This window comes from Drosophila miranda (assembly GCF_003369915.1).
Source record: "Drosophila miranda strain MSH22 chromosome Y unlocalized genomic scaffold, D.miranda_PacBio2.1 Contig_Y3_pilon, whole genome shotgun sequence".
NCBI lineage: Eukaryota > Metazoa > Arthropoda > Insecta > Diptera > Drosophilidae > Drosophila > Drosophila miranda.
In genome coordinates, this window is record NW_022881625.1 from 4,890,082 (window position 1) to 4,915,100 (window position 25,019).

General features: G+C 45.6%; 2 protein-coding genes across 4 annotated transcripts; both read right to left on the reverse strand.

Annotated features, from left to right (window-relative positions):
- Positions 1–7,435: 7,435 nt before the first annotated feature.
- On the reverse strand, positions 7,436–24,814 carry LOC117194780. 2 transcript variants are annotated; one of them, XM_033399273.1, is made up of 6 exons: positions 24,671–24,814; positions 8,563–8,720; positions 8,306–8,482; positions 8,092–8,238; positions 7,757–8,020; positions 7,436–7,661 (listed from the first exon to the last, which is right to left on the reverse strand). In XM_033399273.1, the coding sequence occupies exons 2-6, from the start codon at positions 8,706–8,708 to the stop codon at positions 7,559–7,561; spliced, it is 837 nt and encodes a 278-aa protein (XP_033255164.1). In that variant the 5' UTR covers positions 8,709–8,720; positions 24,671–24,814; the 3' UTR covers positions 7,436–7,558. The 2 variants fall into 2 exon arrangements, with proteins under 2 accessions (XP_033255164.1, XP_033255165.1); XM_033399274.1 differs by lacking the exon at positions 24,671–24,814 and having other exon boundaries at positions 8,306–8,460; positions 8,563–8,698.
- Positions 22,015–24,671, reverse strand: LOC117194779. 2 transcript variants are annotated; one of them, XM_033399271.1, is made up of 7 exons: positions 24,317–24,671; positions 23,345–23,722; positions 23,122–23,279; positions 22,865–23,041; positions 22,651–22,797; positions 22,316–22,579; positions 22,015–22,227 (listed from the first exon to the last, which is right to left on the reverse strand). In XM_033399271.1, the coding sequence occupies exons 1-7, from the start codon at positions 24,575–24,577 to the stop codon at positions 22,125–22,127; spliced, it is 1,488 nt and encodes a 495-aa protein (XP_033255162.1). In that variant the 5' UTR covers positions 24,578–24,671; the 3' UTR covers positions 22,015–22,124. The 2 variants fall into 2 exon arrangements, with proteins under 2 accessions (XP_033255162.1, XP_033255161.1); XM_033399270.1 differs by having other exon boundaries at positions 23,122–23,291.
- Positions 24,815–25,019: the final 205 nt, after the last annotated feature.

A 25,019-nucleotide genomic window follows, 5' to 3' on the forward strand; every position in this document is an offset into this window, starting at 1 on the left:
CATGGCGTTGCATTCCACGTCTGAAATTCAGCCATGTCTTAATAGCCGGAAATCGAGTTGACTTGCCCTATGCCCTGGCCAAATGCATGTGGAATGAACTCGTTCGGAGAGTTATGGCTGTGAATTTAAGTTAATTGAATATCTATAGACGTGCATGGTGCCGAAGCAGAGGGGCCTCGCATAATTGTCGGCTCATTAAACGATAATGCAGGAAAATTGATGCCCGGCCTTTTTCCATTCCATTCCCCATTTTTGGGGGAAATTGAATTTCATAAACTTTCCGATAAAAAACAGGGTTGCGGGGAAGCCTCCCCAGGGAAGTTCCCAGCAGCAATTAGTGCGCTCTGTCTCGGGATTGCCCGGCTTCGGAAGTGGCAGGAGCCCCGAGAAGCGGCAGGAACGTGGCCGAAGTCACCGACGTGCCGTGCCTGGCCGTGCCGTGCGTCAGCTGGGGAAAATCGAAACCAAAAAGTTTGTTTATGCTTAGAATGCCAGCGGAATTGCAGGCAGGAGGTGGAGTGGGAGCTGGGAGCTGGGAGGCTTGAGGGCTTGGATGCTGGCAGGATGCGGCTCTCTCTGATGCCATTGACATCAGCAACACGGCCACGGCTGTTGTCATTCAAGTGTTCTAATCAATTCTGATTTAATTTTACGCCCAATTAAGTGTGAAAAGCTTTTGATGTTGGGCACACGTGTGCGAGCGGCAAATGGATGCAGACAAGGACTCGCAGGGGCGCAGTCACACAAGCGTGAGCATTGAATATGCCACAGATACATATGTGGGGTCGGTCCTTTGCTCGCACGAGTCCCAGTTAGGCTCTCACACTTGAATAAAGCCAATTGCAGGTCAGGAAATGAAACGAGGGGGAACGTTGTGAGTTGCTGCGGACACCGCAACTCTACGGTTATACCCGATACTATGGCTCTCATAGTATGGCTCTCCTCCGGCAGACGCCGCTAATATTAAACGACACGACAAAGAGTGCGTGCGAGAGAGACAGAAAATCAGTCTGAGCGTGACGTCGGGGGCTGCGTAGCCAGTGCAAATTGCTTTGTTCCTTTTGGCTATAAAAATTATCTGATCTGATCCAGATTCAGCAATCTGATAGATATGATCATTATCTATGATTCTGCGTTTTTAGTTTTCTCGTATCCTCAATATTGTCGATGCCACAGATTTTTGTCTTTTGTGGGGGCGGAAGTGGGCGGGGCGAAGTTTTGAAATATTTTTGTAGCAGTGACATATCACAGAATTCTGGATCCATAACATCGTTGCTCTAGCTCTTATAGTCTTTGAGCACTAGGCGCTAATAGGGACGGACAGACGGACGGACGGACAGACGGACAGACGGACAGACAGACATGGCTCAATCGACTCGGCTATCAAGAATATATATACTTTATGGGGTCGGAAACGATTCCTTCTGGACGTTACACACATCCACTTTTACCACAAATCTAATATACCCCAATACTCATTTTGAGTATCGGGTATAAAAATGCGGAGCGCAAAACAAAAACGCGTCTGATCACTACGAAAGAGAACAAACGAACGTATACCTGTATATGAATCTGTATCTGCTTGAGTCAACACAAAGCCGCAAAAGTGGATAGCTAGCTGGTATGCCACACAACACCACACTTTAATTGCAGTACACTTGAAATTGAGCCACATTCCAGATTCCAGCACTGCTTGAGTTGGCCAACAAGGTTGCCAAGGATGATTATACCAATTATACAATAGAACGAGGGGAACGTTGTGAGTTGCTGCGGAGACCGCAACTCTACATTTATACCCGATACTTATACTTGTAGTCTCTGAGATCTAGGCGCTAATGTTTTACTCTAAGCAAAGCCGCCTGTGCTACGTGTGTGTTAGAGAGAGACAGGGCGAGAAAAAATGAAATTGTTTTCTTGATGCTGGCTATAATAATAATACGATCCAATTCAATTCCAATTTCGCAGTCTTAAAGATATGGTCATTCTCTACAATTCTACGTTTTTGGTTTTCTCATATCTTTAAAATTGTGGATGCCACAGATTTTCGTCCTTTGTGGGGGCGGAAGTGGGCGGGGCGAAGTTTTGAAATATTTTTGTAGCAGTGACATATCACAGAAGTCTGGATCCAAAACATCGTTGCTCTAGCTCTTATAGTCTTTGAGCACTATGCGCTGAAGGGGATGGACAGACGGACGGACGGACAGACAGACAGGGCTCAATCGACTCGGCTATTGATGCTGATCAAGCATATATATGTACTTTATGGGGTCGGAAACGATTCCTTCTGGACGTTACACTTATCCACTTTTACCACAAATCTAATATACCCCAATACTCATTTTGAGTATCGGGTATAAAAATCCCTGCTCAAACCGCATTTTATGGCACATGACGCAATTGCAAAACGCATTCGGCGACCTTTTTCCTTTTTCTAAATCAAATTTCCAACGACTGGCTAGTGATTGCCACATCCTGCTTTCAGCATTAGCGGGAGTCCCCGGAATCGAAAAGGAGATAATAATTGGATTGGAGCTTGTCTACATCTAGTCTTTAATCTCCTACGCGTTGCATAAAGTTATTCAAAACCAAATCCTGATTGCTACAGTAACTGAACGAAGAGGAGATACAAATTGGATTGGTCAGCTTTTTATCATACAAAACCTGTGGCATTGGACTTCCACATATACATATGTATGTATGTATATACTAATTTTTTCGCTCCACAATAGGGTACACAACACGTATGCAGCGCTTTTTGGCCCTCGCCTCGTTTGAAATTCGATTTACATACACCTCTGGCCAGGAAAATGGCCTTACCAAGGTTGGGGGAGCGCGAAAAATACGGAAAATTAAGAGCTACATAAGCATGATAATTGCTTGACAACATTTTACCATTAGACTTAATTAAATTGTCAATTGAAATGAAATCGTCAACTGAAAAATGGGGACTGGGCGACGGTGGCTGCTGGAAGTTGCAGGAGAACGAGAACCCACTTCAATTGAAGGCTGCAGATAACGTGGTAATGGCTTTAAATAGGAAATAATGAGACTTTCAGCTTTAGCGAAGCGCATCGAAGAGATTTCGTACAACACGGTGGCATCAACTTAATTAAGTCGGGAATAGCATCCTTTGAAAACCTGTACCGACACCAACTGGCATCAACGACAGACAATGGCCAGACCCAGACCCAGACCAAGGCCCAGACCACACAGGGTGTGGGTGTAGCTGTGGGTGTGAGGAGCATGTGACATTTTCAGAGCTGGGCCAACAAATGGGTTCAGCCTGGGCCTGGGCCTACAGCAAAACATTTTGGCCTTCGCCATCCATAAATTTCCAGATCGCAACTTTGCTCTTCGGATTGCTTCGAGTATATTGTACGTACTTTGGCCCCAGCAAATACGAGTATTTGAAGCCTTTGGCACGTACCTCTTTTATCCGAAAGTTGGCCCATTGAAGAGGCCTGGACTGGCACCAGCTGTTCATTTCCGTTAGGCCGTTGCCAAGTGGATTAGCGCAAATATTTTAAATTTCTGTTGGTCGGTCCACAGACAAGAGTGCTGAGAGGCTTTACTTTGCGGCTTAATTAAACTCAATTATAATCGTGTTGACACTTTTGTTATTCTGTATTCTGTAGTTGTTTTTGTTGGGGCGAAAGCAAATTAAAACTTCAAACTTGATAAATGACGAGTGCGAACAAAACTTCTGCTCCATTATGGATTGTTTTACGTAAAGATTAGTTGGGAATCTCGATTGCAATTACTCCAAAGAATCTCATTGCCGGAGAGTGGTCCAACCACAGGAAATTTAATTGCTTTCGAGTGGGTTTCAATTACGCAAATTGCATTAGACATCACCACGCACGGATTCCCAATGAATCCAAACATATAGTACTCTTAGCTGTATATTATTTATGAATCGGATCAAGCTATCGGCCTTGCCAGCTGTACCTAGCCCAAGTTTTGCCCCAATCGGTGTAGGAATTCCCTCTTGCTGCATCGCAAAACATCACCAAATGTCAGAAAAGGGGTCCAATCTTTATCCTCCAAGGCTGCCTCCAAGGAGGCTGGTGTGATTGATTTGATTGCTGTCACCGACTGGGATGACAATCCATCCAATTCAATGAGCTACTCACTTTCGCCTCGAGTTTGTCCTGGGTCTTCCAGCTGTCCTTTGAAGTCCTCGTCAGAGGTATCGCTACCGGGCGAAATGAAAGGCGTTTACATTTTTTATCAACTTTAAGTGGAAGATTATGGAGGGCACTTCGTGCTGGTTTTTGTACAACTTACCCCTGGGAACGTTTTCATAATTTTCTACCTCCAACATTGCCATTCATTTCCCATTAAATGTGCCGTGCCCCAGGACGGCTCCCAGGACACCCAGGGCGGCGGAAGATGTGCATTTATCCATTACCGTTGACGTTGCTGTCGACTCTCCTCTCCGCTCGAATCACCCGGTTAAAATGTAATTATCCTGCCTGGACTCGGCACTCCATGGCGTTGCATTCCACGTCTGAAATTCAGCCATGTCTTAATAGCCGGAAATCGAGTTGACTTGCCCTATGCCCTGGCCAAATGCATGTGGAATGAACTCGTTCGGAGAGTTATGGCTGTGAATTTAAGTTAATTGAATATCTATAGACGTGCATGGTGCCGAAGCAGAGGGGCCTCGCATAATTGTCGGCTCATTAAACGATAATGCAGGAAAATTGATGCCCGGCCTTTTTCCATTCCATTCCCCATTTTTGGGGGAAATTGAATTTCATAAACTTTCCGATAAAAAACAGGGTTGCGGGGGAGCCTCCCCAGGGAAGTTCCCAGCAGCAATTAGTGCGCTCTGTCTCGGGAGTGCCCGGCTTCGGAAGTGGCAGGAGCCCACTTCTGATCAATTCTGATTTAATTTTACGCCCAATTAAGTGTGAAAAGCTTTTGATGTTGGGCACACGTTGGGCACACGTGTGCGAGCGGCAAATGGATGCAGACAAGGACTCGCAGGGGCGCAGTCACATAAGCGTGAGCATTGAATATGCCACAGATATGGCATATGGGGTCGTTCCTTTGCTCACACGAGTCCCAGTTAGGCTCTCACACTTGAATAAAGCCATTCCAGACATCAATATTTTGATCCTTCCCTGGTTGGGCTATTTGTACTTACCGCTGCTTCTGTATCCACGCTGTGGCTTCCGCACCCGCTCTCACTGCTCCACGCTTTCACACACTTTCCGTATGCATCTCTCTTTCTCTCTCTTTGTGTATCTCTAACCATGGAACAATTTTCTTCTTATGACAGAGACAGACGTGGCAGATAGTTCCGCCAAGACATTATCCAATAATCTTTATCAACAGCCACAGCCAGCGCTGTAGCATCCGCGCCGCGTGCCTACCTCCACCTCCAGCTCCAGGTTAAGTTTGTTGGAAACTTTAGTCTGCATGACAGTCGATCCGATATCCCTGTGCATTTGGATTTGTTTGCAGGTAACGACAAGGCTCAAGACATTTTACTAATTAAATATCAATGTACTTTTCCTTCCATTTGCCTAATTTACCGCTGTCTACAGCAAGACAAACAATATTGTAGTCCAAAAGAGTGTACACACTGGCCGCCCAGGGTTGTCACGCTACGATAAAATAAAAACAGCTGTGTCGAAAATGTGCGATTAAAAATTCAACGAAATATATGTATCCCCGCGAAGCTTGGTTTTTGGAGATCAAAAAGGTCTTCCATATCCCGATGTCTCCGAAGATAGGGCTTTTCCGAAGTCCCTTCAAAATGGAAGAGCGTAATCCGCTTTTACATTAAATCGGATTTAAATATAAACTCTATAGCGGCAGATATTCAAATTTATTTTCTTGGAAATCCTCACAGAAATTTAAATGATTAAATTCCAAGAGCTCTTAAAGATGGGAAACCGAACCAAACTGTCGTCTAGGGCCTGAAATTGTCCAACTCCTGATGGCACTTCAGGTGAAGGCGTAAACGCCAAGCTCCGCCTGAGGGGGGCCAGGAGGGCCCATGGAGTGGGGCCATAAAACAATTTTGTTGTAAATTTACGATACCCCGGCCATGTATGACAGAAGGTACATAAATACTCGAACACATAAAGGCACGGGCCGGAGGCAGTCGACATTTTCTTTCCACCAAGAAATTATCAAAGGATGGAGGGTAGGAAACGAAACGAGCTCAAATGCTCCACCATTCTTTTGGAGGAATAAAATAATTTATTGAATGAACAGATTGCATTTTAAATTTATTATACTTCCATAGTATTGATTTTGGGGCACATGAATTTCTCTTTACATGATAGAAAATTTAGGTGTTGGAGAGCAATTGTTGGAGGCTAATCCCGGTTTTTCACACTGGGCTTAACTTTGTATTATAATTGGACATCCCATCGTATTTATGTATATATTAAGCCTATGTTTTGTGTTTGTATGGGGGTTTCTTCCATTGTCCTCCTCACAGGACAAGTGTCTTTTAATCAAATTACAATTGGGGTTAATTTAATAAACTCTCACTTTCTACCTTTCACAGGATCTGTTCTATCTTTCATGTGTGTCCTGTGGCTGTTTTAACTGTGGCTGGCGCTGTGCCACTTGCAAATAATTCACTTTCTTTTGGCTCTTGTAAAGAGTGTGCGGTGTGTGTGATTATGGGTTACGTGTTCGAGTGTATGTATGCTACGGGTGTGGATGAACATTATTGGATTGCATTGAAAGAACTGGTAGCTTAGAAATAATGTATCGGCACTGGCGTTACGTTGGCTAAACGTAACGCCCAAGAGAACTAGTCCTCTGATCTACTATAATTGTTGAATACACGTTGCTTAATCAGACGCACCAACTGTGCATAATTTTGTAAATTTTTTTTTGGGAGATATTTCTTACACTTTTTTTTCTTGAGTTTTGCCATTTTTAAAGTCTATCAAACAAAATTTAGAACTGAACTACGTAAAAGAAACAATTTAGAAGAACTGAAACAGCCGAAATGGAAACGAGTAGAAAAACGATGTTTCTTTTTTGAACACCAAACGCTGGCACGGCCATGTTCGATGCGATTCGGCTCTGATTGGTTCCGCTTTAGCTTGAGATCGGTCTGATTTGGCCAACTGATTTGGGGAAGCAGGAAAGCGCTCCCGATTTGCAATAACAACTAGTAATACACGCATATATACGGCATGATATATATGTAGGCAATGGTAAACGAAAGACAACTAGTATTCCCTGGGGGTTGGTGGTGTGGTTGTGTTGCGCCCATGTCGAGCAATCGGAACCCAGATAGGACTGGGCTGAGTTCCTTCGCTGAGGTGTGTGTGTGTGGTGTGGTGTGGTGCTGGTTTTTGTACGAACATATTTGCTTTCTAACTTATTTCCCAAATTGATTTTGATATTCCTAAATTCCGGGATCCTAACTGAATCCCTCTCTCCACGTCAAGGTCCCTCAAGTGTGCTGCTGTAGGTGTCTATGTATGTGTTCCAGGTGAAATGTGTTGACATGTGTGAGTGTGTGCGTGTGGGATGGGCTACCACTGCACCGTTTCTATCTCCGGACTACGAACGCCGCTCAGTAGACAATGAGCAGGTTGTTCTCATTGAAGCCGGCGGAGTGTCCGGCGTTGCGTACAATGAAACAGGATCCATCGAAGTGCATGCGATTCTCATTGCGACTTCAAAGGACAGAACAGAACGGAAGTTAGCAGAGCAGGATGACGGGCGAGGGGGAGGGGGAGGGGGAGGTTGAGAGCATCGGTTTGACACTCACCGAACAAACAGATGCAAGGTCTTGCCCAGAGAGGCAGTGCAATGGATGCCAGGTGTGGTCAAAGTGGCCGATCCATTGCCGGGACTGGTGCGAATCAAGCACTTGTTGTCCACACGAGTGACCTTCACCAGGCCATCGGCTGCCTGGGCGATGCGAAATCCGTTTATGTCATAGATCTCAGTGCCATCCTCGGTACAGGTGTAAGCTGAATTGGCAATCACGTCATGGGCTTCAGCCATATAAGAGGGACCATGCTGCGAGTCGCTGCGAGAAGTTCGGGAATTAAATCGAAATTAGCCAAATAAGAAGCGATGCAATTGGCCGGGGGGACTCACTCATAGAACACTGCCAGGGTGTAGTCCTTGGTCAGATCGGTGAAAGTGTCGGTTGTGGTGCGCGTCCCGGCTGTGTCCACCAGGTAGATGAGAGCGCACGCCTCGCTGGTGAAGCTCACACCCTTGTACCACATCTTGGCATAGCGACTGTAATGGGAAGATAATTCAAAGGATTCAAATATGCCACGTTGGGGTAAGGGCCATTCCCACTCACACAAAGTTATTGCCCTTCATGCCGTCGTAGGTGACTATTTCGACTTTAGCGCCGCTCTGAAAGATGCGTCCATTGGGGTGGATCAAAGCCGAGTTGCTGCAATTGCGGGATAGTGCAACTGCCACCATGCTGCGCTGATTGAGCACGCGCACCGCCTTATCCAGAGTCATGTCAATGCTGCCCCATGCAAAGAAAGGTATTAACATTAGGGGTCGGTCTTAAAGAAGAGCCAAGGGGCTGGGGGCGTCCACACTCACCGCACGCCATCGCGGAGGCGCAACTGGATGGTGCCGTTCGTCATGGCAATGGGTCCAGAGCCGGGACATGCCGGCGGTGTGTGGTTCTCGAGCTCAAAGTTGCGTGTGCTGCTCACGCGTGCCAAGGCGTATGGTGGAGGGGGCATTGGAGACGGCAACTGTTGGGAATTCTGAGATTGAGCATAGAATCGGCTAGATTTACAGATATGCAAGAGCCCCTTACCAGGCAGTAGTTCTGCTCGTTGTCGAAGCCATAGGTGGGCGTGGCATTGTAGCGCCCTGTGAGTGCCTTGCCGTTGTGCGCCATTTTGCCAGCGTCTATTTCCTGCATATTCCCTGGCCCGTACTGGGGAGGGTTGGAAATGTGTATGCCCGGCAGTTGGACGTATGGACGGGCCGACTGACTGCCGACGGGGTAATTGGCGCACTCCTTGGAAATGCCGCTGGTGATGGTGTTGGTGCCAACGGTGGCGCTGCTAGCGAGACTGGAGCTGCTGCCGCGATCCATGTGGCCCACGGAGTCCGTGCCGGAGGACAGCGAGATGTTGCTCATGCGTTGGGACAGCTGCCCCCAGTCATGCCGACACGCAAGCCTGCTTGCTAAGGGAGGGGGGGGAATCAAACCAGGGACCTTGTCCAAATACATCCAAGCCACCGGATGGGACTGCCCTTAACCTGTAGTAGTATGCTCTCACGGTTCGGGCAACGCGAAGGGGCACATGCCCATGCGGCAACACAACGGACCTTTTATAGGTCCAAGTGAGCTTGGGGGCGGGAGGCTCTTATCCCCCCCTCCCGGCTACCGCCTTAACCTAACCTAACCTAAGGGAGGGGGGATGAGAAGGCGAGAGGTAGTAGCGGAAGTTAGATCGGGAAGGAAATGAAGAGGTGAGGAAGTGAAAGTGCCAGAAAATAATTGAATACCGGCAGGAGAGAAAACGACAGATACGAGAGAAAGTGTCAGCAGCGCAGAAATCGAATGACTTTGCAACTGTTGCTAACATTCTGTCGACATTCTGTTAACGCATGCATATACATACATACATACATGTAAAGGACAGTGTATCAAGCAGTTAGCACTATCCCATCTAAATTAACATTTGAACTTAAGATACCATCGATAAGACCTAACCGATATAACCAGACTTAACCGATGTTTAAAAGACCTAACCGATAAGGGGTTATCGATACGGGAGTCGGTTGTTGGAAGTAGAAGCAGAAAGTTAAACAAAAAGTCGGAAGAACAGACTCATTAATTGCACATCTTAAGTCATACACTTTGTACTCTTTTTCGAAAAACACTATTAATAAACGATACATTATTAATCTTACATTTGGGGGCTCGTCCGCGTCGAATACAGAGCTCGGAGTGTGTGAAAAAGAAAAACAGAAGAAAGCAGAAGCTGATGCAAGAAGAGGATTGTTGAAAAGTTGTTAAAGTTGTTGTTTGTAGCTACATAAAGTTGTAAAGTTGTTGTTGGTGGCTATAAACATTAAGTTGAACAATCCAAATTCTGTGAGCCTAACAGTAGACACGGAGTTTAATAAAAGATCGGTCGTTTAATTCGGTTGGAAAATTGTGAAATTCATTGTCGCGCCGCAGCGTCGCCTTGTCCGTGCGCAGTACGTACACAAGCAGAAAAAACACGCACAGACACGTTGTGTGTGATACACACTTATAAACAGAAAAGACAAGCACTCGTCGGGTACACAGACACAAGTCAAAAAGAGCCGCAAAATGATGCAAACACGCCGCCGTTGCACTGGAAAGAGAGAGAGAGAAGGAAGAAGCTGTACCAGGAACGTCGCGCCCGAGTGCAAACGAGATGGAAGATTCAGAAAATGCAGAAAACAATACTGATGACAAGATTGATCAAATGATAAAGTTGCTAAGTTTGAAACTGCTTTGCGATGAGCAACGAGAAATGAAGATCGCTCCAGATAATTTTACAAAAGTTGTGAGCGATTATGATGGAAAATCGGTTCCCATAGAAAAATGGTTTGAGATATTCAAAAAAAATGCCGACGCATATGAGCTTACTGAAAAGCAAAAGTATGTGCAGGCCAGAGGAAAAATGACCGGTGCAGCTAAGCTTTTCCTTGAAGCTGAATGCGTGTGCACCTATGAGGAACTCAAGAACGTATTATTGGATGAATTCACATGTAGCTATAACAGTGCAGACATTCATAAGCTGCTGCAAGAAAGAAAGAGGAAGAGTAGTGAGTCGATGCACGAGTACTTGCTGCAGATGAGAAAAATAGCAGCAGTCGGACATGTTGAACACGCGGCTGTTATAAGCCATATTGTGAACGGTCTGGACATAAGAAACGAGTATAAGTATGCCATGTATCGCTTTAAGACCTTCAGGGCCTTGAAAGAAGAGTTCGATATCTATGATCGTTTGAACATATCGGAGAAGAAGGGCAATAACGAACAGCATAAAACGAGTTTCAAGCAGCAAAGTGGGCAAAGCGGTAAAAAAGAATATTGCTATAACTGTGGATCAGGAGAACACAAACGCAAAGACTGCAAAGCCGAAACAAAGTGTTTTAAGTGCAATCAGAATGGTCACATTTCGCGTAACTGTCCTTATGAAGCTGATAAAGTTGATAAAGTTCGCGTCATTTTGGATCGCAGTCGCATGAAAAAAATTCAAATAAACGGCATTGTTGTTGACTGTCTTGTGGATACAGGGTCAGATGTAACCATAATCAAAGAGAGTATGTTGAAGACCATGAAAAACGTTAAACTTTTGAAGTGCACAACTATGTTGCGCGGTCTGGGTCAGATATCAACAAAGCCTGTTGGATACTTTAATGCAGAAGTTACCGTGGATAAGTTGCAGACCACACAGAAGTTTTTAGTAGTCCCCAGTAGCCAGATTGATTTCGACGCACTTTTGGGGCATGATTTCATTAAAAAGTTCCGTTTCGTCGCTGATATGCAAGGATACACGTTTTTGAAGCATGACGCAGATCCTGTGCCAATAGATGAGCATGCTCTTATATATAATGTAACTGAAGAGTCATCCTTTGTAGCTCCGCCGCAATATCGAAAAGACGTTGAACAGATGATAAGAAACAGTTACCAAATGCCCACAGAAGTTGCAAAGCAGTCTCCAATCCAACTGAAGATAGTTCCCGATGGATTAATCAAGCCGTTTCATCACTCACCGAGTCGTTTATCAACAGACGAAGCCAGTGCCGTAAAGAAGCAAGTCGAAGAATGGATCGAGCAAGGAATCGTGCGCAAGTCGTCTTCAAATGTAGCGAGCAGAGTTGTCGTCGTGAAGAAAAAAGATGGTACACTTAGAGTTTGCGTAGACTACAGGAAGTTAAACAGCATGGTATTGCTGGACTGCTTCCCAGTCCCGATCATGGAGGAAGTCTTGGAAAAGCTGCAGTCGGCTAAGTGGTTTACCATAATGGACCTTGAAAACGGATTTTTCCATGTGCCTATGGAAGAGCAAAGCAAGTCGTATACGGCCTTTGTTACAAAGGAGGGATTATTCGAGTTTAATAAAGCGCCTTTCGGATTCAAGAACTCGCCAGCTGCGTTCATTCGGTTCGTAAGCTATATTTTTCAAGAATTAATCAACTCTGACATTATGCAGCTTTATATGGACGACATAATTGTTTACGCCGCGTCGCCCGAGGTATGCATGAGGAAGACAAAGTTGGTCCTGGAGACAGCTGCGCAGTTTGGCCTAAAGATCAAGTGGAAGAAATGTAGCTTCATGCAGCCACGCATTAGCTTTCTGGGCCATATCATTGAGGACGGGAGAATCTGGCCCGGCAAAGAGAAGACAGCAGCTGTCAGTCGGTTTGCTACGCCCAAAGACATTAAAGCAGTTCAAGCATTTCTGGGACTCACAGGCTTTTTCAGAAAGTTGATCCCTGGCTATGCACAAGTTGCCCGGCCGCTCACGAATCTACTCAGGAAGGAAGCAGTTTTCAACATTGGCGAAGCAGAGCAACAATCGCTACAAACCTTAAAGAATCTGCTTGTAATCGCACCTGTATTACATTTATACTCACGAGAAGCGCCAACGGAACTCCACACGGATGCATCCAAAGAAGGTTTCGGAGCAGTTTTGTTGCAGCAGTTTGATGGCAATTTCCACCCGATTTACTATTGGAGTAAAAAGACTACACAAGCCGAGTCCAAACGTCACAGTTACTATTTGGAGGTCAAAGCTGCATACCTCGCACTCAAGAAGTTTCGTCACTACCTGTTGGGGATCAAATTTGATCTTGCCACTGACTGTGCGGCGTTTAAGCAGACAACAACGAAAGTAGATATACCCAGAGAAGTTTCCCAGTGGATTCTGTATATGGAGGACTTTACATTCAAAGCAGTACACCGCCCAGGGACAGAATGAGACACGTGGACTGTCTCAGTCGTTTTCCGCAGACATGCATGTTCGTGACGACGGAGCTAACAGCTCGGATAAAGAAAGCACAGCAGGATGACGTTTTCATCAAAGCCACAGTTGAGATCCTGAAGCAGCACCCATATCAAGACTACAAGCTTAAAGGAGGTCTTCTCTTCGAATCTGTAAATGGCAATGACGTATTGGTGGTTCCAAGGCTGATGGAAAGGGAAATCATTCAAGGATCGCATGAAGTTGGTCATTTCTCCACAGCGAAGACAATGCACTCAGTTCAGCAGCAATACTGGATTCCGCACCTTGAACGGAAAGTAAATAAGTTGATTACTAATTGTATCAGTTGTATAATTTTCAGCAAAAAGTTGGGCAAACAAGAAGGCTATCTTCATTGCATTGACAAGGGTGACACACCACTATACACGCTGCACGTTGATCATTTGGGACCAATGGATGCGACAGCCAAGCAATACAAGTACATTTTTGCTGTGGTAGATGCATTCTCCAAGTTTGTGTGGCTGTTCCCAACTAAGTCAACAGGTCACGAAGAAGTTGTGAAGAGGCTGAGAGATTGGTCATTTGTGTTTGGTTTCCCAAGCGCATAGTCAGCGACAGAGGAGCAGCGTTTACATCCAACGCATTCAGCGAGTTTCTTAACGAGAACAAAGTCGAACATGGCGAGAGGCAACGGTCAGATTGAGCGGGTGAACCGTTCAATTTTGGGTATCATCGCAAAGCTCTCAGCTCAGGAGTCAACGAAGTGGTACAAGCATGTGCCACAGGTCCAGATGGCGACTAATTCGCATGTGCATTCTACGTTGAAGTCGTCGCCATTCGAGGTCATGTTTGGGACAAAGATGCACATACAAGCTGAAAGTCGACTATTGGAGGTGCTCAACGAGGAGTTGGTTACGCAGTTTAACAACGAGCGCCAAGAACTGCGTGACCAAGCGAAACAAAACATTGAGAAGGCGCAAGAGGTGTACAAGCGCTATTATGATAAAAAACGACGACCTGAGCACGGCTACAGACTAGGAGACATGGTCGCGATCAAGAGGACGCAGTTCGTCGCAGGACGCAAGTTGGCCAGCGAGTATCTAGGCCCATATGAAGTCACCAAGGTAAAGCGGAACGGTCGCTACGACGTCAGAAAGGTTGCTCAAGTCGAGGGGCCAAATATCACAGCAACGAGCAGTGACAATATGAAGCTATGGCGTTTTGTCTCAGAGAACGATGATATATTATCATCTGGGACAGATGAAGATGAGCAGGAGGGCCGAATGTAAAGGACAGTGTATCAAGCAGTTAGCACTATCCCATCTAAATTAACATTTGAACTTAAGATACCATCGATAAGACCTAACCGATATAACCAGACTTAACCGATGTTTAAAAGACCTAACCGATAAGGGGTTATCGATACGGGAGTCGGTTGTTGGAAGTAGAAGCAGAAAGTTGAACAAAAAGTCGGAAGAACAGACTCATTAATTGCACATCTTAAATCATACACTTTGTACTCTTTTTCGAAAAACACTATTAATAAACGATACATTATTATTAATCTTACATACATATATGTATTTACATACGTGTGTGCGTTTTTCGCAATTTGCATTTGATTTTTATAGAAATTAACCAAACTATTTTGAATAGTATTAGAAGAGAAGAGAAGAGAAGAGAAGAGGAGGGGAATAGAGAAGGAAAATTCGAATATTAAAGTCGGAAAGTAAGAGAGCAATGGTGGAAGAGCGAGACGGAAAATAAGGTCTGAAATAACAGGATTTCCAATGAGGTGATGTGGCAATGCTGCTGTTGCCGAGCTGTTAAGACTGCGGCGGCTGTTAACACGCTGTTGATACCCTGCTAGCGCGATGATGCGGCAGTTTTGTAAAACAAAAGTGCGCAGGATATTGTTGATTTTGTCGTTCATCTGAGCACGCGACAAGAAGTCCTCGGCATTGAAGATCCCCACACGGGCGACCTTCGGGCTGCTTACTTGCGAGACCGGCTCCTGCTGGGAAGTCTCGCAGTCCGATGACTGGCACTGCGCCTCCTTGGTGCTGACCTTGGGCTCAACGGACTTCGGCTCGGTGACCATTTTGATTTGGCAACTTTTTTCTTCTCGCTTTCTTTTCGTCAAGTGAGTTCACAAAACCGGCGTTTGTGTCGAAATTTTTCACTTTAAATATGTGTGAACTTACTTGAGAATACGCGCGTGCTAAATACAGTTTTAGAATATTTTGTTCGACACTTCTCACTACGACTCTGAGAGGAATTTAAATTTTTATATTTAATTTTCCACTTTACATGAGCTCCGCTCGCTGGCACAATTTTCGAAAGGATGACTGTTCGGATTTTCACACTGAAAGTCGTCGCCTGCTCAAACCGGAATTCAAAGTGAAAAGCAGAGCTGTCTCCCGATTATAATCGGAGCGATATTCAGGGCTGCATTTCAATGTTGTATGGATGTAGATCAGATACTAATTACTGTACATTTTCGTATTATTAATAGTACTCCGTGGCTGGAGTCTTGAGCTTCACAAAAAAATGGTTTACCAAATTACCAAATGGTTAAATGGTAAAATGTTTAATTCGTACACTGCTCATTTTCACCTTGTTCGATCCTTTCGGATTCCTGTAAAGAAAATTTACCAAATACAATTCGTTCACAGACTTGCATTAAGGCGCCGCACTGACGCTGATCTATCCACAAGCCTGGAAAAAAGTATTGACCCGTCATCGTTTTGGCCCAAAGTAACTTCATTCTGGTCATGGCTTTTTGTGGAATACTTCTGGCAGTCTTAATTTAATTTGGATCTCTTCCATAAACTGCGTCCACTGCAACTCTCTCTTCCCTAACTCCTCTCAAATCTGATTTCCTATAGATTATTAATTGGTACTTTGTATCGTTGCCCAACTAGAATTGGATTTAAGTCAGCTTGAATGCATTTCCGTCGGCCTAATCCTATTTCACGCTTTTAGAGTCGGACAAATGAAGTTTGCCAGCATCAAAGTCAAGCAAAATCGAATTAAGCAATAGGCGCCGCTCCCAACAGCATCAAGCAGAAGCTTTAAAGCATATTAGAAAATTGAAAAGTCAGCAAAAAGAGTTGCACTTGGCCATGTAAAAGTACTGTGCTGTGTGCTCGATGGTGGCATAAAACTGAAAGTTTCAATTTTCTGAAGTGCTCGCCTTGGCTCGAGAAGGTTGCGAAATGCCAAGTGTCAGTGCCAAAGGAGGCGGCTAAGCACGGAGGAGCCTCATCTTGGTGGGTTACTGCTGATGCAGTGTATCGCATATCTGCTTCGTCAGTTGGAATTTCTGGCATCATCCTTACGTGAGGGTACACACTTGTGTCCTGGAATTTTCGTGCAAAATATAATAGTGCTAGGTGCCCATTTATGTATGTACAAGCTAAGCTCTCTATAGCGGACACATGGTTCCAGTAATTCAATCCGTACTATCCATATAGTGTAAGTAGCGAATGTGTACAGCTCTTGTTAGATGTTTGGTTCTACCCAAATTGTCGGATATGTGCGGATAATGCTGGGGGGCTGTTGACAAATTAGCTAAAATTTAGAATTTGGCAGGCCCTGAAGCACGCCCGTCCGCGCTTGTGGCAATGAAAATTAGCTGAGATATCGCACGTCTGGTGTGTGGGGGAGTGTTATTGTTTTGCCACCTTGTAGTCTGGATCGTAGAGAACTATTGTCGAACGGTTCAGTTCAGTAGGCAACCCTGAACTTCTTGCGAATCGATTGACAACTATATCCCCTCGCCTGCTCACATGATTGATGCTGGCTTTCACTTTTTCGGCTAGAGCGCATTAACTTCCCCTGCATTTGGCCATCGCTGCCCACGCAGCATGGCACAGCGAATATTCGCCTAAAAATTCTATCTCATTTTGCTTGTGACATATTTGAAATTTATTTTCGGTGCTGATGCTGCCACCCCGATGCTGTTGCTGTTGCTGTTGCAGCTGCATCTGCACCTCCGCCCACGCACTGCATTGACTCAGTTTGAGAGTGAAAATAAAAAAGAACAGTTGGCAAATACTGTGTATATAGAAAATGCAATATGCATGGAATCCGAATGAAATACGGAAACTCATTTGTAAAAAGCTACAATGCCTTGACCGGCTCCACCACCTCTTTTGTTGTCACTTACAGCAGCCGCAAGCGAACAAATTGGTTAACCTCCTTTTATTTTTTTCCTTTCCTTTTTTTGGTAGTACGAGTCCAAATTTATGGTTCGTAAATGTGAATGTGCGATTTTTGTCGAGCCATTACCAATTGGACGGCCATTTACGGCAGGCAAAGGCAGAGAGGAAACAGAATTGAGGTCTTTTTCTAGTTTGAATTGCTTGTTGATTATTTGCTTGCCACATTTTAATTAACTGGATTTCGTTTCGCAGAACGAATGTGTAACAGTAAGCTTTTGGCAGCGAGCACTGCTCTGAAATATTCTATCTATGCTCCAAGGGGATTTCATTTCCACTCGGTCGAATGCGAAATGTGGTAAAACTATTTTCGTCGACCCAAGAAAACTCATGAAAGTGTCAGTGAACTTTGGCGCAGACAAATCCGGCCGAGACGGCCCCAGACGGCCAAGACCCAGACCACACAGGGTATGGGTGTAGCTGTGGGTGTGAGGAGCATGTGACATTTTCAGAGCTGGGCCAACAAATGGGTTCAGCCTGGGCCTGGGCCTACAGCAAAACATTTTGGCCTTCGCCATCCATAAATTTCCAGATCGCAACTTTGCTCTTCGGATTGCTTCGAGTTTATTGTACGTACTTTGGCCCCAGGAAATACGAGTATTTGAAGCCTTTGGCACGTACCTCTTTAATCCGTAAGTAGGCCCATTGAAGAGGCCTGGACTGGCACCAGCTGTTCATTTCTGTTAGGCCGTTGCCAAGTGGATTAGCGCAAATATTTTAAATTTCTGTTGGTCGGTCCACAGACAAGAGTGCTGAGAGGCTTTACTTTGCGGCTTAATTAAACTCAATTATAATCGTGTTGACACTTTTGTTATTCTGTATTCTGTAGTTGTTTTTGTTGGGGCGAAAGCAAATTAAAACTTCAAACTTGATAAATGCCGAGTGCGAACAAAACTTCTGCTCCATTATGGATTGTTTTACCTGAAGATTAGTTGGGAATCTCGATTGCAATTACTCCAACGAATCTCATTGCCGGAGAGTGGTCCAACCACAGGAAATTTAATTGCTTTCGAGTGGGTTTCAATTACGCAAATTGCATTAGACATCACCACGCACGGATTCCCAATGAATCCAAACATATAGTACTCTTAGCTGTATATTATTTTTGATTCGGATCAAGCTATCGGCCTTGCCAGCTGTACCTAGCCCAAGTTTTACCCCAATCAGTGTAGGAATTCCCTCTTGCTGCATCGCAAAACATCACCAAATGTCAGAAAAGGGGTCTCCTCCAAGGCTGCCGCACTTTGACCTGCCTGCTCTACTCAGGTGGAGGCTGGTGTGATTGATTTGATTATTGACACCGACTGGGATGACAATCCATCCAATTCAATGAGCTACTCACTTTCGCCTCGAGTTTGTCCTGGGTCTTCCAGCTGTCCTTTGAAGTCCTCGTCAGAGGTATCGCTCCCGGGCGAAATGAAAGTCGTTTACATTTTTTATCAACTTTAAGTGGAAGATTATGGAGGGCACTTCGTGCTGGTTTTCGTACAACTTACCCCTGGGAACGTTTTCATAATTTTCTACCTCCAACATTGCCATTTATTTCCCATTAAATGTGCCGTGCCCCAGGACGGCTCCCAGGACCCCCAGGGCGGCGGAAGATGTGCATTTATCCATTACCGTTGACGTTGCTGTCGACTCTTGTCTCCGCTCGAATCACCCGGTTAAAATGTAATTATCCTGCCTGGACTCGGCACTCCATGGCGTTGCATTCCACGTCTAAAATTCAGCCATGTCTTAATAGACGGAAATCGAGTTGACTTGCCCTATGCCCTGGCCAAATGCATGTGGAATGAACTCGTTCGGAGTGTTATGGCTGTGAATTCAAGTTAATTTAATATCTATAGACGTGCATGGTGCCGAAGCAGAGGGGCCTCGCATAATTGTCGGCTCATTAAACAATAATGCAGGAAAATTGATGCCCGGCCTTTTTCCATTCCATTCCCCATTTTTGGAGGAAATTGAATTTCATAAACCTTCCGATGAAAAACAGGGTTGCGGGGGAGCCTCCCCAGCTAAGTTCCCAGCAGCAATTAGTGCGCTCTGTCTCGGGAGTGCCCGGCTTCGGAAGTGGCAGGAGCCCCGAGAAGCGGCAGGAACGTGGCCGAAGTCACCGACGTGCCGTGCCTTGCCGTGCCGTGCGTCAGCTGGGGAAAAACGAAACTAAAAAGTTTGTTTATGCTTAGAATGCCAGCGGAACTGCTGGCAGGAGGTGGAGTGGGAGCTGGGAGGCTTGGGGGCTTGGATGCTGGCAGGATGCGGCTCTCTCTGATGGCATTGACATCAGCAACACGGCCACGGCTATTGTCATTCAAGTTTTCTAATCAATTCTGATTTAATTTTACGCCCAATTAAGTGTGAAAAGCTTTTGATGTTGGGCACACGGGTGCGAGCGGCAAATGGATGCAGACAAGGACTCGCAGGGGCGCAGTCACACAAGCGTGAGCATTGAATATGCCACAGATACATATGTGGGGTCGGTCCTTTGCTCGCACGAGTCCCAGTTAGGCTCTCACACTTGAATAAAGCCATTCCAGACATCAATATTTTGATCCTTCCCTGGTTGGGCTATTTGTACTTACCGCTGCTTATGTATCCACGCTGTGGCTTCCGCACCCGCTCTCACTGCTCCATGCTTTCACACACTTTCCGTATGCATCTCTCTTTCTCTCTCTTTGTGTATCTCGAACCATGGAACAACTATCTTCTTATGACAGAGACAGACGTGGCAGATAGTTCCGCCAAGACATTATCCAATAATCTTTATCAACAGCCACAGCCAGCGCTGTAGCTCCAGCTCCAGGTTAAGTTTGTTGGAAACTTTAGTCGGCATGACAGTCGATCCGATATCCCTGTGCATTTGGATTTGTTTGCAGGTAACGACAAGGCTCAAGACATTTTACTAATTAAATATCAATGTACTTTTCCTTCCATTTGCCTAATTTGCGCTGTCAACAGCAAGACAAACAATATTGTAGTCTAAAAGAGTGTACACACTGGCCGCCCAGGGTTGTCACGCTACGATAAAATAAAAACAGCTGTGTCGTAAATGTGCGATTAAAAATTCAACGAAATATTTGTATCCCCGCGAAGCTTGGTTTTTGGAGATCAAAAAGGTCTTCCATATCCCGATGTCTCCGAAGATAGGGCTTATCCGAAGTCCCTTCAAAATGGAAGAGCGTAATCCGCTTTTACATTAAATCGGATTTAAATATAAACTCTATAGCGGCAGATATTCAAATTTATTTTCTTGGAAATCCTCACAGAAATTTAAATGATTAAATTCCAAGTGCTCTTAAAGATGGGAAACCCAACCAAACTGTCGTCTAGGGCCTGAAATTGTCCAACTCCTGATGGCACTTCAGGTGACGGCGTAAACGCCAAGCTCCGTCTGAGGGGGGCTAGGAGGGCCCATGGAGTGGGGCCATAAAACAGTTTTGTTGTAAATTTACGATACCCCCGGCCATGTATGACAGAAGGTACATAAATACTTGAACACATAAAGGCACGGGGCAGGAGGCAGTCGACATTTTCTTTCCACCAGGAAATTAGCAAAGGATGGAGGGTAGGAAACGAAACGAGCTCCATTGCTCCACCATTCTTTTGGAGGAATAAATTAATTTATTGAATGAATAGATTGCATTTAAAATTTATTATACTATAGTATTGATTTTGGGGCACATGAATTTCTCTTTACATGATAGAAAATTTAGGTGTTGGAGATTGACGTAAGGCTAATCCCGGTTTTTTCACACTGGGCTTAACTTTGTATTATAATTGGACATCCCATCGTATTTATGTATATATTAAGCCTATGTTTTGTGTTTGTATGGGGGTTTTTTTCATTGTCCTCCTCACAGGACAAGTGTCTTTTAATCAAATTACAATTGGGGTTAATAAACTCTCACTTTCTACCTTTCACAGGATCTGTTCTATCTTTCATGTGTGTCCTGTGGCTGTTTTAACTGTGGCTGGCGCTGTGCCACTTGCAAATAATTCACTTTCTTTTGCCTCTTGTAAAGAGTGTGCGGTGTGTGTGATTATGGGTTACGTGTTCGAGTGTCTGTATGCTACGGGTGTGGATGAACATTATTGGATTGCATTGAAAGAAGTGGTAGCTTAGAAAAAATGTATCGGCACTGGCGTTACGTTGCCTAAACGTAAGGCCCAAGAGAACTAGTCCTCTGATCTACTATAATTGTTGAATACACGTTGCTTAATCAGACGCACCAACTGTGCATAATTTTGTAAATTTTTTCTTGGGAGATATTTCTGTAAACTTTTTTTTCTTGAGTTTTGCCATTTTTAAAGTCTATCAAACAAAATTTAGAACTGAACTGCGTAAAAGAAACAATTTAGAAGAACTGAAAAAGCCGAAATGGAAACTAGTAGAAAAACGATGTTTCTTTTTTTGAACACCAAACGCTGGCACGGCCCTGTTCGATGCGATTCGGCTCTGATTAGTTCCGCTTCAGCTTGAGATCGGTCTGATTTGGCCAACTGATTTGGGGAAGCAGGAAAGCGCACCCGATTTTCAATAACAACTTGTAATACACGCATATATACGGCATGATATATATGTAGGCAATGGTAAACGAAAGACAACTAGTATTCCCTGGGGGTTGGTGGTGTGGTTTTGTTGCGCCCATGTCGAGCAATCGGAACCCAGATAGGACTGGGCTAAGTTCCTTCGCTGAGGTGTGTGTGTGTGTGGTGTGGTGTGGTGCTGGTTTTTGTACGAACATATTTGCTTTCTAACTTATTTCCCAAATTGATTTTGATATTCCTAAATTCCGGGATCCTAACTGAATCCCTCTCTCCACGTCAAGGTCCCTCAAGTGTGCTGCTGTAGGTGTCTATGTATGTGTTCCAGGTGAAATGTGTTGACATGTGTGAGTGTGTGCGTGTGGGATGGGCTACCACTGCGTTTCTATTTCCGGACTACGAACGCCGCTCAGTAGACAATGAGCAGGTTGTTCTCATTGAAGCCGGCGGAGTGTCCGGCGTTGCGTACAATGAAACAGGATCCATCGAAGTGCATGCGCTTCTCATTGCGACTACAAAGGACAGAACAGAACGGAAGTTAGCAGAGCAGGATGACGGGCGAGGGGAGGGGTAGGTTGAGAGCATCGGTTTGACACTCACCGAACAAACAGATGCGAGGTCTTGCCCAGAGAGGCAGTGCAATGGATGCCAGGTGTGGTCAAAGTGGCCGATCCATTGCCGGGACTGGTGCGAATCAAGCACTTGTTGTCCACACGAGTGACCTTCACCAGGCCATCGGCTGCCTGGGTGATGCGAAATCCGTTTATGTCATAGATCTCAGTGCCATCCTCGGTACAGGTGTAAGCTGAATTGGCAATCACGTCATGGGCTTCAGCCATATAAGAGGGACCATGGCGCGAGTCGCTGCGAGAAGTTCGGGAATTAAATCGAAATTAGCCAAATAAGAAGCGATGCAATTGGCCGGGGGGACTCACTCATAGAACACTGCCAGGGTGTAGTCCTTGGTCAGATCGGTGAAAGTGTCGGTTGTGGTGCGCGTCCCGGCTGTGTCCCCCAGGTAGATGAGAGCGCACGCCTCGCTGGTGAAGCTCACACCCTTGTACCACATCTTGGCATAGCGACTGTAATGGGAAGATAATTCAAAGGATTCAAATATGCCACGTTGGGGTAAGGGCCATTCCCACTCACACAAAGTTATTGCCCTTCATGCCGTCGTAGGTGACTATTTCGACTTTAGCGCCGCTCTGAAAGATGCGTCCATTGGGGTGGATCAAAGCCGAGTTGCTGCAGTTGCGTGATAGAGCAACTGCCACCATGCTGCGCTGATTGAGCACGCGCACCGCCTTATCCAGAGTCATGTCAATGCTGCCCCATGCAAAGAAAGGTATTAACATTAGGGGTCGGTCTTAAAGAAGAGCCAAGGGGCAGGGGGCGTCCACACTCACCGCACGCCATCGCGGAGGCGCAACTGGATGGTGCCGTTCGTCATGGGAATGGGTCCAGAGCCGGGACATGCCGGCGGTGTGTGGTTCTCGAGCTCGAAGTTGCGTGTGCTGCTCACGCGTGCCAAGGCGTATGGTGGAGGGGGCAATGGAGACGGCAACTGTTGGGAATTCTGAGATTGAGCATAGAATCGGCTAGATTTACAGATATGCAGGAGCCCCTTACCAGGCAGTAGTTCTGCTCGTTGTCGAAGCCATAGGTGGGCGTGGCATTGTAGCGCCCTGTGAGTGCCTTGCCGTTGTGCGCCATTTTGCCAGCGTCTATTTCCTGCATATTCCCTGGCCCGTACTGGGGAGGGTTGGAAATGTGTATGCCCGGCAGTTGGACGTATGGACGGGCCGACTGACTGCCGACGGGGTAATTGGCGCACTCCTTGGAAATGCCGCTGGTGATGGTGTTGGTGCCAACGGTGTCGCTGCTAGCGAGACTGGAGCTGCTGCCGCGATCCATGTGGCCCACGGAGTCCGTGCCGGAGGACAGCGAGATGTTGCTCATGCGTTGGGACAGCTGCCCCCCAGTCATGCCGACACGCAAGCTTGCTTGCTAAGGGAGGGGGGATGAGAAGGCGAGAGGTAGTAGCGGAAGTTAGATCCGGAAGGAAATGAAGAGGTGAGGAAGTGAAAGTGCCAGAAAATAATTTAATACCGGCAGGAGAGAAAACGACAGATACGAGAGAAAGTGTCAGCAGCGCAGAAATCGAATGACTTTGCAACTGTTGCTAACATTCTGTCGACATTCTGTTAACGCATGCATATACATACATACATACATATATGTATTTACATACGTGTGTGCGTTTTTCCCAATTTGCATTTGATTTGTATAGAAATTAACCAAACTATTTTGAATAGTATTAGAAGAGAAGAGAAGAGAAGAGGGGGGGAATAGAGAAGGAAAATTCGAATATTAAAGTCGGAAAGTAAGAGAGCAATGGTGGAAAAGAGCGAGACGGAAAATAAGGTCTGAAATAACAGGATTTCCAATGAGGTGATGTGGCAATGCTGCTGTTGCCGAGCTGTTAAGACTGCGGCGGCTGTTAACTCGCTGTTGATACCCTGCTAGCGCGATGATGCGGCAGTTTTGTAAATGTCTGAAAATTGAAGAAACTTTCACGTTATTGCTTGGAATTTCACTTACCGGCGATGGGTTGTTGGTGTAGACGGAGCGCTGGCGCACCCCGTTGGGCGGCATGGTGGGCGAGCGCAAGATGTTGTTGATTTTGTCATTCATCTGAGCACGCGACAAGAAGTCCTCGGCATTGAAGATCCCCACACGGGCGCCCTTCGGGCTGCTTACTTGCGAGACCGGCTCCTGCTGGGAAGCCTCGCAGTCCGATGACTGGCACTGCGCCTCCTTGGTGCTGACCTTGGGCTCAACGGACTTCGGCTCGGTGACCATTTTGATTTGGCAACTTTTTTCTTCTCGCTCTTTCTTTTCGTCAAGTGAGTTCACAAAACCGGCGTTTTTCACTCTAAATATGTGTGAACTTACTTGAGAACACGCGCGTGCTAAATACAGTTTTAGAATATTTTGTTCGACACTTCTCACTACGACTCTGAGAGGAATTTTAATTTTTATATTTAATTTTCCACTTTACATGAGCTCCGCTCGCTGGCACAATTTTCGAAAGTATGACTGTTCGGATGTTCACACTGAAAGTCGTCGCCTGCTCAAACCGGAATTCAAAGTGAAAAGCAGAGCTGTCTCCCGATTATATTCGGAGCGATATTCAGGGCTGCATTTCAATGTTGTATGGATGTAGATCAGATATTAATTACTGTACATTTTCGTATTATTAATGGTACTCCGTGGCTTGAGTCTTGAGCTTCACAAAAAAATG